This window comes from Vombatus ursinus, unplaced genomic scaffold, assembly GCF_900497805.2.
Source record: "Vombatus ursinus unplaced genomic scaffold, bare-nosed wombat genome assembly UNPS02014791.1, whole genome shotgun sequence".
NCBI classification, from domain to species: Eukaryota; Metazoa; Chordata; class Mammalia; order Diprotodontia; family Vombatidae; genus Vombatus; species Vombatus ursinus.
Window position 1 is genome coordinate 68,206,109 of NW_020954569.1, and position 12,869 is coordinate 68,218,977.

The 12,869-nt window shown below is 38.7% G+C and overlaps 1 protein-coding gene across 1 annotated transcript in view; it reads right to left on the reverse strand.

Annotated features, from left to right (window-relative positions):
• MYO5B (myosin VB) overlaps nt 1-12,869 on the reverse strand; it is a 532,192-nt gene that overhangs the window by 117,184 nt on the left and 402,139 nt on the right. The window contains exon 18 of the mRNA XM_027868890.1: nt 391-502. Coding sequence (XP_027724691.1) covers nt 391-502 — 112 coding nt within the window. The remainder of the gene's footprint in view (nt 1-390; nt 503-12,869) is intronic.

A 12,869-nucleotide genomic window follows, 5' to 3' on the forward strand; every position in this document is an offset into this window, starting at 1 on the left:
TGAACTTGACACTCCTTCTCCTGCTTCTATACCTTCTGCACAGGTTGATCCCCAGGCATGGAACATACTTTCTCCTCACTTATTCCTTCAGTCCCTAGCTTCATTCAAACTCATGTGCCACTTTCTATAGGAAGTCTTTTCATATCTCCCTCATTGTTAATATTCTTTCCCTTCCAAATATCATCTATATACTTACTAATTCACAAAGCAACCTCCCAATGACAGCCCCATACCCTACCCACATCCCACCCCTTATAAACTCCTTTAAAACAGAATATTTTTGTGTATATTGTTTTGTTTTATATCATCAAGTACAGTGCTTTGCATGCAGTAGACCCTTAATAAATGCTTCTTGGATTGTGCTCAAGCACAAAGGGTTCCTGAGCTCACCTTGATGAGATTCTCCAGGACGTTTTTACAGATGGCTTTTTTGTCAGTGTTGGCGAGCTCCCTCTTTTTAATGAGCACTCTGTATCTGTTGAAGAAGTCATGATAGGTCCACCTAGAGAGAAAGCAAAATTAGCATTCGTCAGTGTCTGTTGAACTTTGAATGGTTGCTGAGAACCTTTAAATAGCTCACATCTCTACAGCACTTCAAAGTTCACAAAGGGTTTTTTTTTTTTTGGTCTTGTTTTGTTGTTGCCTCACAAAAACCCTGTGAGGTAGGTAATACAAGTATTATCATTCCCATTTAATAGATGAGAAAATAGAGGCTCCTAGAGATCAAATGAACTTGCCCAAGGATATACAAGTGTCTGAGTCAAAATTCAAATCCCAGTTCTTCTCATTCTAAGTCTAGTGCTCTTTCCATTAGACCAGAGGTAGGGAACCTGTGGCCTTGAGGCCACATATGGCCCTCTAGGTCCTCAAGTGTGGCCCTTTGACTGAATCCAAACTTCACAATCTTCCCAAAGGGCTGCACTTGAGGACCTAGAGACCGCATGTGGCCTCAAGGCCACAGGTCCCCCACCCCTGTATTAGACTATATTGAACCCAAAGGGCTTGAATGAGCCCTTCAAAACACAACAGTGCTCACCAGGCCAACTGCTTCCTAGGAGTTCTTAGCTAGACATTTGGCCCATTACTTTGGGACTATGTATGACTTGAATGTTCCTCAATTTTCTTCTTGTGAGAGCAACAATGACATCCTTGGCATTCTTCTCTCTAAATCTGACTTCCAGTCTTCCTAGGACCACCCTCACAATTAGTGTCTGACCTTGTTGACTGACTCACCACTTGAACTCTTTAACCAACTTTTTCCCCAAATGAAGGAACTTTTCCTGCAGATATTGCTGGTTCTTTAGATCCATAAATTATAGTTCTCCAGCTGGGTGTTATGTGTCTCCTGTGTGGTACTGGGCTGGTCACCAGACACAACAGGTTTCCCCTGCCCAGCTGTATAGCCTGCAGGCAAAACCCTTATATCCTGGGTTTTCCTCTGTATGAAGGCTGTGCTCCTTGGGTGACAGCATTTTTATTTTTCAGAGGTCAGCATACTAAAGAGTCAAATCATATGACCTCTCTCCCACACATGAACACTCCCACACCTGCCTATACTGGCTCTCAAAGCATGAAAGAACATCTAAAAGCATGAAAGTTACAGAGCTGTGAACTAGGGATCCCTGAAAAGTTTTCTGTTTTAGGAGTTGTTTATTAATGAACAGAATGAGTGTAGCATGAAGGGAATGGACGGTTTTTGGCTCTCCTTACTTATTTTTTAAACACTTATCTCCCGGTTCTCCTCCTGTCTGACTGTTCTTTCTCAGTCTCCGATACCTTTCTGTGTAGAGTATTCAAATTAATATTACCATTGCTGGCTCATAATCTGTATCATGCCCTCCAGTCCTCATGGTTCTGTCCTAGGTCCTCTTCTCCATTCTCTGCTGGTAACCTTAACAACTCCCAAGGCTTTAATTATCCTTTCTATGGTTATCTCTAAGCAAATAATTCACAGATCAGTCTGTCTGTCTGTCTATCTATCTATCTATCTATCTATCTAGTCCCAATCTCACCCCTGAGCTTCAGCCCTTCATCACCAATTACCTATTGGACCTTTTAAACTGTAGCTCCCAGAGACATGTTAAACTTGGGATGTCCAAAATGGAACTCATTATCTTTCCCCACAAACTCTCCTTCTTCAAGTTCCATATTATTTTAAAGATACTACCATCCTTCTAGCATTCTAGGCTCATAACCTCAGCATTACCCTGAATTCTTTATTCTCTTTTAACCTACACATCCAATCAGTTGGCAATTTTTATCACTTCTACATTCACAACATCTCTCACATCTGTCCTCTTCTTTCTACATAGCTACAACCTTAGTTCAGGACCTCATCACCTCTCACGTAAATTACTGCAACAGCCCCCTATTTAGTTTCCCTTCCTAAAGTCTCCCACCACTCTGGTTCATCCTACACACTGCTGCCAAGGTAATTTTTCTTAAGTGCAGATCTGATCTTGTGACTCTTCGACTCAATCAATTGCAATGGGGCTGCCACTTACCTGTAGAGTAACCATATAAACTCCATTTAGCTTTTAAAGCCCTTTGCAACCTGGGTTCCCATCTTTCCAGTCTCATTGGATATTACCTAATTTTCTACACTCTTCAATCCAGTCATACTGGGCCTTCTCCCTGTTCCTTATATACAACACTCCATGTCCTCTCTCCATGCTTAGAATGCTCTCTCCTTACTCCATCTCACCAAGCCCGTCTCTTCTAATTGGAAGGAAAAATTCCAGTCCCCCCTTCTCCAGTCTATCCTTTGGACAACTGCCAAAATAATCTTCCTAAAGCACAATATTGGTTATGTCATTCCCTCATTACAATGAGTCACGTGTCAAGTTCAATCTCTAACTGGTGGATGGTAGACACTTCAGAGCTGGAGGACCATTTGGGGGCCCTCATATCACATTGCATAGGTAAGTAACTCCTTGATCCACCCATTTATAAGACCTATCCTGAATACATTTCATTTCTCCAGAAGGTAAAACTCCATCCCATACAACTATCTACCTTGGTCATCTCCATGCCATCCATTCTGCATTGGCTTTCTCCAGACCACCAGACCTCTTAAGACTAAGCCCTGAGTGACTTAATCTACTCAGCTTTGAAACCAGAACTCTTTTTGATTGCTAAGTTAGCCAGCACAGATGCCTATGATCCATTATATGTAGTCAGTCCCAGACCATGCTTCAGATCTCATCTCACCATCCACCTGGCCCATCTCTTTGATACCTTTCTGTGTAGAGTATTCAAATTAATATTACCATTGCTACTAGAAAGGCCACATCCATTGATTCTCCTATGGATCTACAAATGATCCCCATGACTTCCAAAATCAAAACAACCCTTCATGAAGTGGCTACTATACTCCCTTTTTGAGTTGTTTCTCTCAACTAGAATGTTAGTTCTTTGAGGGCAGGGACTATCCTGCTTTTATACTTGTACCCTCAGAACTCAATACAACACTTGGCACACAGTAAGTGCTTAATAAATGCTTTTTGTTCATTCACCACTTAGGGCAGTGTAAAAAATAGACTTCCACATAGAGTTCCTTAGCTTGGGCCATATAGTTAAAATTGTAAGGATAAGAAAGGAAAAAGAATTCCTCAAAGTAATGTCCCATTACTTTTTGATCACTGGTATCAGTGAGACCCTTCTGTAGCCTTACTCCAGTGACATGAGAGTTATTCAGGGTTCTGAAGACTTTTTCAATGAATTGCATAATTTGGCAAGTCCAATACCAAGCAAGAAGGGTTGGGGGGTGGGGTTATCCTAGGGATGGATAATATAACTTTTTTGCAAGAAGGAATCTTGATAAATTGAAAGAGGCTAATCACCAGAAGGTTGGTGACCAGGAGACAAATTTTTACAAACACCTACTAAGTGTGGAGGGGCTATACACTGTATCAGCAGAGGGACTACTCACACTGATGAAACTGAGGTCCTTAAAGCACTTAACTACTAGTGATAAATTTAGTTGACCAAATTATCCTGCATTTATCCTTTGCCTAGAGATTACTTGAGCTTTATCATGGCTCTGACATGATCTGTTATTGGTATAGATTCTTCTGAGGGCAAGAAACATTTTCCTTATGTCTTCATATCCATCACATTTAACTCAGTGCCTGGCATATATTAGGTGCTTAATAAATGTATGATGAATGACTTGCTGGACCTGAGTGTAAATTCTTTTGGGGACGTGGGATAGCCATGCTCCTTGAACCAGAAGCACTGTGAAGAAGCAGGGGTTAACTAGGGAGCCCAAGTACATTTCCAAGTATGGAAATGATTCTTCCCACTGCTTGCCCTGTATTTAGGACACCCCAAATAAATAGGAAGCATTGCTAAATGCTATGCTAAGCTGAGACCAGACTGCAAACTCACCTCACTAAGTTATTGACTTATGGAACTGAGTTATGTCAGAAGCAGGAGACTTCTCAACAGAAAACAGCATGGGTTCTTTCCTCTTCCTAATGCCATTTTAATTATGTCAGACATGTCTGTTAAATGTCTAGAGGATTTCTAAGCCCTGACTTGGGATTCGAGTGACTCAATACTGTATTCTCTTGGGAAGGCAGGCTCCAAAACAGGGATTGATTTTGCTTTTAATGCATGCAAATGTAACTGACTTCTTTGCAGGCTATTCTAAACACAGCTTCCCTCTACCTCACACTGCCCCTCATGTGCCACAGTTTCAGACTAGTGTTTTCCTACCTCATAGGGCTATGAAGGTTCCTTTCAATTTTAAACATGCAATCTTGTGGTCTCCTCACCAGCCCCACCCCCAGCCCCTACCAGGACTTTGGGAACTCAGAGAAACAAATGAAAGCTTTCCAATCTGTGTGGCATCCAGTTTACTCTACAAACACAAATTCCTCATTTTGCCAGAAGGCAGGAGTAGGACTGGAGTTTTTGAAAACACACATTAGGGGGAGCAATGTCAGAGAGGGTAATATGATTGCCTACAAAACCAATGTCATAAATGTTGCAAATGGACAGGGGCTGAGCAACACTACAATAAGATCTCATGACTCTAAAATAAGATTTCAAGCCAAGCTTCTCCCTGAAACAAAAGTCCATCTTTTTAATACCAATACTCTTCCAGTGAAGTGTTTTGGCTTCTAGTCATAGACTGATGCTCTCTCCAAGGAGGTGGGGTTAGGAATCATCTAAAAGCAAAAATTCTTAAGGTCTTTTGTACTTTGGACCCCTTTGGCAGGCTGGTGAAGCATTTGGACTCCTCAGAATAATGTTTTTAAATAACTGAAGAAAGCACTGAATTTCAGTTAAAGGTTAGTGAAAATAAAGATGCAGGTTTTTTTTTTTCCAATCCAAATTCAGGGACCACTTCAAGGGACTGTGGATCTCAGGCTAAGAATCTCTGATCTAAATGGTAATAGGAATATGTATGGTGGATATGACCAGGCTGTAAGACAAAATAATGAGGAATTGTGAAGGGAAAGAGATGTAAAGGATGTCATCAGAGAAATATATGATGAGGAAAAAAAAAAGATGAGCTAGTCATGTTGTAAGATTGAGGGATGGCCAGTAGAAAATTACATGCTCCATTGGTATGCCTGCTTTGTAAAGAGAAAGAAAGGAAGCTCCCAACATGTCGGGTAGGCTCCCCAATGGCAATTTTTTTTGAAGACATGGGGAAAGGGGAAGGGAATTAGTGTTTATGTAGGCACTATACTAAGTACTTTATAAATATTATCTCATTTGAGTCTCACACCAACCTTGTGGGATAGGTGCTATTATTCCAGTTGAGAAAACTGAGGCAAATAGAGGTTAAATGACTTGCCCCAGATTATACAGATAGTTAATGTCTGAGGCCAGATTGGAACTCAGCTCTTACTGATTCTGGGCCCTATACCCTATCCACTACTCCACCTAGGGGCCTCTTGGTCAGGAGTTGAACAGAATGGTCAGGCAAAGATGGGTAGCTATCTTCACTGCTGGAAGGAATACCATCATTAGTAAGATCACAGACACTTGGTTTAAGGTGACACTATCAATTACGTTATTTGGGCAGCTGCAGGATTGTAAAACCTGCTGAAAACTCTATTAAGGTTGGATTTCCTGGGGAAAGCATTCAATTGCATTTACTTTCAACATGTTCTAGTGAGTGCTTGTTTTTAAGTCAAAGGGTCTTTTTTAAAAGTGGAGAAAAAGCAACAAGTGGAATATTTTATTTTAAAGATAGTATTTCCCTAAAAGTCCTTCTGGTTTAGCAGCAATCCTCTGAAGTAGTTTTGCAGAGTTCATTAAAGGCTGAGGTTCATTTCTTTCTTTTTTTTTTTAACATCTTTAAAAATTTTAACTTGCAACATATCTTTGTTTTGTCACAATCACTTCTTTTACGCAATTTGTAGACACAAATGTATTCCATACATTTTGATACATTCTTTAGTTCATCATGGAACTATACTTTTATAACATTGGATATTAAACATTCCTTTGACAAACATTATATTTTTCTAAGCCTTGACTATAGCTCATAGACTTTTTTTTTCTTTTCTTATTCTCAACAAATACCAAATAAAAAGAGCATTTCCATATACAAAGTAGAATAGAGAAGAGAGGACAGCTGTGAATCTCTATTATGTACAGCTTGCTTTTACTTTTAAGTTTATAAATAATTCAACATTTAACTTTCAAAGATGTCCAGCTTATCTGTGTTTCCTTCTGTTCTAACAATGGACATTTAAAACTATGCTAGTACCTTCTAGTTCAAAAGTTTTCTTTGTTCCTAGTAGCTCTGTTGAAATGGTCCTGCTTTGGGTTATTTATGTGGGGTTTAGATGAAGGGAGCTAGGGTCTGGAGTTTTATCCCAACAAATGACTTCCATAGAAGTTGAGCTAGTCCAAGAGAATAAGGAAGCAAGAACAAGAAAGGGACTTAACACTGTGTTGTTTAAAACAAACCACTGTCCTCCAAAAATACAATTATACCAAAGCCCTCTTTAACTAAACTGATGTAGATATGTAAGGTCACTGTTTAGATAAGATGACCTAGTAGTTAAAATGCTAGATTTAGAGTCATGAAGAACTAGGCTCAAATTTCACTTCTGACACTTATTAGTTGCATGACCCTGGTTAAGTCACAACTTTTCTGAGCTTTATTTTGCTTTTTTGAATAAAGAAGGGACTGGATTCAATGTCCTCCAAGGTCTCTTCCACCTATAAATTTATATCCTATGAGGTTCCATGATGATGACAAATGCACATGAAAGGGAACAAGTCTATAAATGGGGAAACACCTGTGAAATTTCAATTATGTTTTTAATGTCTGGAAATCCAAGCAGCTGTGACAGCCAACTCTGCTTGCCACTTGGCTGATCAGCCTAGGTGACTAGGGAGCTAAGCCAGATGTCAAAGAATCCTGGAAGCAGTGGTGCCCATTGCTCCTAGCAACAATGGAGTGGAGGCATGGACCTAGCAGGAGATGGAACTCACCAGACAACATGACCTAACAGGAAAACAGGATAAATATCAAGAACTCTGAAGGCCTCCAAAGAGGTAAATACGGGTGCTCTCACAGGTAAGGCAGCCTAGTACTCTAGGGACAATCTTCTTTGGATTTCATTTTCATCCTTCACCAAGCCTGAATTTGCCATCTGCACAGCAAAAGCATCTGAAGACCAGAGAAATTCCCAGGGGATAAATGTTTGTAGATAAGTTGCCTCTGGGTTATTTTAGTTGAGTCATTCTACCCCTGACTTAAGCCTCGACTTCTTCATTTGTAAAAGGAGGAAGATGGGCAGTCTGACAGAAAATAAGTAAAGACCAACATCTCACTACATATACCGAGACAAGCTCCAAATGGGCACATGATTTAGACATAAAGGGTGACATCATAAACAAATTAGAGGCACATGGAAGAAATTACAAGTCAGACTTACGGATGGGGAAGAATTCATGATGAAATAAGAGATAGAGAGGTTCACAAGAAATAAAATGGACAATTTTGATTACACAAGTTTACAAAGTTTTTGCAAAACAAAATAAATACATCTAAAATGAGAAGAAAAGCAAGAAATTGGGGGGAAATCTTTGTAGCAAGGTTTTCTGATAAGGTCTAATTTCTATGATACAAAGGGAACTGATTCAAATTTATAAGAATAAAAGCCCTTTCCCAATTGGCAAATGGTCAAAGGATATGAATAGGCAGTTTTCAGAGGAAGAAATTCAAGTTATTAATAGCCTTGTGAAAGACCACTCTAAATCACTAATAATTAAAAAATACAAATTAAAATAACTTTGAGGTACCACCCATTACAGATGAGAAAAATGGAAAACGACAAATGCTCGAAGAGCTGTGGGGAAACAACTACATAAATGTACTGTTGGTACAACTGTGAACTGGTCCAGCCAATATGAAAAGCAGTTTGGAACAACACCTAAAAAGCTACTAAACCGTGCAAACCCTTTGATCCAGAGATATTGCTAATAAGTCTATACCCTAAAGAGATCAGAGAAAGAGGAAAAGAACCTATTTGTATAAAAATATTTAGAACAACTCTTTTGGCAGTGGAAAAGAATTAGAAACTGAGAGTGCCCATCAGTTGGGGGAATGGCTGAACAAGTAATGGTATGTGAAGGAATAATATTTTTCTATGAAGAAGATGATTTAAGAGAAACTTGGAAGACTTGTATGAACTGGTGCATGTAAAGTGAGCAGATCCAGATCAACTTATCCAATAACAACAATTTGTAAAGACTAACAGTTTTGAAAGACTTAGAAACTTTGATTAAAGCAATGACTAACCACAATTTAAAAGGTCTCAGAATGCAGAGAGGCATATATCTTTTTTTTTTACATTATCAATGTGAGATTTTATCTAACTATACATGTTTGTAATAAGTTTTGTTTTTCTTGCTTTCTTATTTGGACAAGGGGGAGAGAATGCATACCTAAAATAATATTAAATTGAAATAAAAAAAATAAAGGATAACCCCTTAAATTAAAAAAAAAAAAAGGAGGAAAGAGTTGGACTGGATCATCTCAAAGGTCACTTCCATCTCTAGAGATACTAATTTAGTGAATATCAACCTCCATGAAGCAGCTCAGGAATATAATCACGATGTTCAGACACAAGGCAGAATTTCAAAGGGTAAAGCTACACAGTCTTCTCATTTAGCTTTCAACAGGCAGTGCTGATTTCAATGTGATACCAGGATCAGTCTGCAACGGTGGGTGGGGGTGATAAGATCCTTCCCTTGAAGTAAGTGATCAATAAATCCTAGTACAGAATAGATGCACTGCCCCTCACCCTGCCTACCTGTACACTTAAACAGTTTGAACCACCTGTTCCTTTGTAAGACATCCAGGGTCAGAGAGCTGCCAACAGACTGTTAGAAGATAGGCACACACTAGTATACCACTGAGTGGAGCTGTGAATTATTGCACATATTCTAGAAGACAATTTGGAATTATGAGAGATAAGTCATTAATGTATTCATATACACTGACCAAAAATTATACTCCTAGAAGTATACCCTGAGGAAGCCAAAGGTAAAGGTCCTATATAACAAATTATTCATAACAACCCAATTTATTAATGTCCTTCCTCAAATGGGATATGGAACTGAAGATAAAATCCAAGGTGCATTATGACCAGGGCAGAGTACAGTAGAACTTTTGTTTCTTTTTAAATGCTATTCCTCTATTTATGTCTTCATCCAATTCACTGACAAAAATATTCAATAGCACAGGGCCAAGGATAGACCTCTGAGAAGAGCCACTTGCCATGGATATGACCTTATAGGCATACATAGATCCCTTAATGACCACTCTTTGGAGTTAGCCATTCAACCATATCAGAATCCATTTAGCTGGGTATAGCTACCCCACATCCTCTATTTTGTCTATGAATGAATGAACAAATGACAAATAGATTTAATAAGTGGCTTGTTTAGCAAACATTATACTGAATGATGGAGGTATGAATATAAAAGCAACCACAGCACTCTCCCTTCTTCTCCCCCTCCATGAACTTACATTCTTATAGGGGAAGACAAGAACCATATAGATAGCAAAAGAGATTCTATCAAATCACTTGCTAAAATTGAGGCATACTATGTCTATAGTGTTCTTCTAAGTTGCCAATTCAACATCCCTGTCAAAAAAGAAAATAAAGTTGGTCTGGGATGATCTGTTCTTAATTATGCTATTCTGGCATATGGAAGTAATAATCATTACTTCCCTTTAAATGCTTATAAACCATCCCTTTAACAACATGTCCTCATTCTTGAATTTTGGCTGAAATTTACTGCAATTCCAATCAATTTAATAATCTCCACTGCAGCACTCACAACAGTGTCTATTTGAAGACCTATGGTGATGAGAAACTCACTAACTCCCAAGGAAACTCATTTTAAAAAAAATAAGCACAGTTAAATAATTTTTCCTTGTGTTGAATAGAAGTTCACATCCCTGGAATTCTGTCTCATTGCTCCTAGTTTTGTCCTCTAGGGCCAAACAAAGCAAGACTAATTCATCTTTCACAAGACAACTTTTCAGATGTTTGAAGATAGGTATCATGAATTCCTTCAGTCTTTTCTTCAGCAGGCAGGCCAAATCAGCAACTTTCGACAAATGGCCTTTATCCTATAGAGTGGGCAATGGATGCCAAGGTGATTAGACTGTGCCCCATATACTGCAGATGCTTAATAGATGTTGGTCAAAATGCATTGATGAAAAAAAATGCATTGATAGAATACTTCAAGTCAATCATTGGGCAGAATCACCTGAAAAATGAGAAAAGTGATTCTCCCAGAAAACTAGGGCAAGTAACTCTTTGCTCACAATGTACATATTTGGTAAGAGCTTCTCTGAAGCCAGGGGAATGGATTTGATGGCTGCCCAAAACTCCTTCTAGTCCCATGATCCTATGCTTTTTAGTCAATCCCCATTTAGGGAAGCCCTGTCAACAAATTATCAGATGACACCAAAAGAAGGAGAAAAAGAAATGGAGATTTACCATGACATTTCATGAAAACTTTGTACATTCCCAAAGTGGTGTGTGTGTGTGTGTGTGTGGGTGTGTTTTGTTTTGGTAACTGTGGTATTGTATAGCTTTGTTTCATAGTCCCCAGACAAACCACAACCACAGCCATAAGTCCCTCCAGGGAGAGACAAATGACTTTACAGTCAAGAGACATCTTCAGAGTGGGAGGCAGAAAACTGGCTGATGGATAGACTATTTTCTGTTCCAGGACAGTGCATTTATCATTATGCTTTATGTACATTATAATAAACATATTTTTTAACCACTGAGGAGCATTTCAAATTGAATGATACATTTTCATTTTAAATCTTAGCTTCACAGAAGGCAGTATTTCATGAAGAGGGGAAGGAAGGGAAATTAAAAACCAGAAAGGTGTAGCGGAGATTGGAATGGGGGAGGAGTTATTGGGGGCCAGCTTTTGACTGGAGTTCTGCTACTTCTCTCTCTAGCTCATAGTGGGCATTGGACATATGCTAATTTCAGTGTTGGCCTAAGAGCTCTGTTGTAAAAAAGAGGCAATGAATGACTGCCCTAGGACCCTTGCTTTGCTCAGGCTCCCCAGTCAAGAAGCTCCACCATCTGCTCTGGCAACATGACTCAATCAACAGACACTGAGAGTAGGGTCACAGACTGAAAGAATGCTAGCCCCAAAAAGGAACTTAAATTCTTCTAATTCCTTCAGTTTTACAGGTGAGGAAACTAAGGCCTAGGGAGAAGTGACTTGCCCAAGGTCACACAATCAGCAGGTCTGTATCTCTGGACTTGTAGTGCGTTGGTTCTTTATATTAGACCATATCACCTCAATTTTACCCACACAATCACATCTTTAGACTACTGCATATTTCCTCCCTAGCCACTGCTTCCTTCTCCTTTTCTGTAGTTCTAGTAAAAATCTTAGCCTCTAATTATCCACGTAGAAATGATGCAGGAAGGTGGGGAACAGTTATGATTCCCAAAAGGAAAAAATATTCAAACCATTCCTTGGACTGCCTCATCTCAAAATAGGCTTTATAATTCACTAAAGCCTTTCAGCTGATCTAGTGAAATTGAAATGATTTTCTTGGGGTGGGGGTGGTGGCAGCCTTAGCACGATTCAGTATAGATTCATTTGCTAACCCAAGGCACAAAAACAGAGTGGGGTCAACAGGAGGAACAACTTTGTGCTCCACTGCCTGGGAACTCTAAATCTTTCTCTCCTGCTGAGGAGCCAAACCAATCCATCTATTAGCACTTGTTAGTCATTTACTGTATACCAAGCAGGGTGTTAGGCGCTGGGGAAATAAACACAAAAACAAGAGTTCCTGATCTCAAGGATCTGGTATTCTATTGTGAGGAAAACAACATATTCACACCTACATTGTCTGTCTGTCTCTCTATACACAGGGAAAGGCAATGACACACTGCTACATATATAAATACGCAGAGAGAAAGAGAGAGAGAATATACTACATAATACTATACATAGTAATATATATGATATACACATATATAGAGTATGTACCCTATACGTACTATATTATATAGTACAATATTATAGAGCATGTACTATATAACAGTACATATATAGTATATATTTGTATATATATAGTGTACTATATTATACAGTATAATATTACAGCAGAAACACAAGAGTATATAGTATATAATACTATAATATAGAATACATATATGGCATATACATACACATAGTATATATCATATATTTACTATATTTTAGTATAAGTACTATATTATATGTGTATATTTATAATTACAAAGCATACATGTACATACTTAATACACAAAGTATATAATTACACACATATACATGTATGTATATGTATGTAATTATAAGGTTATGCACACATATGT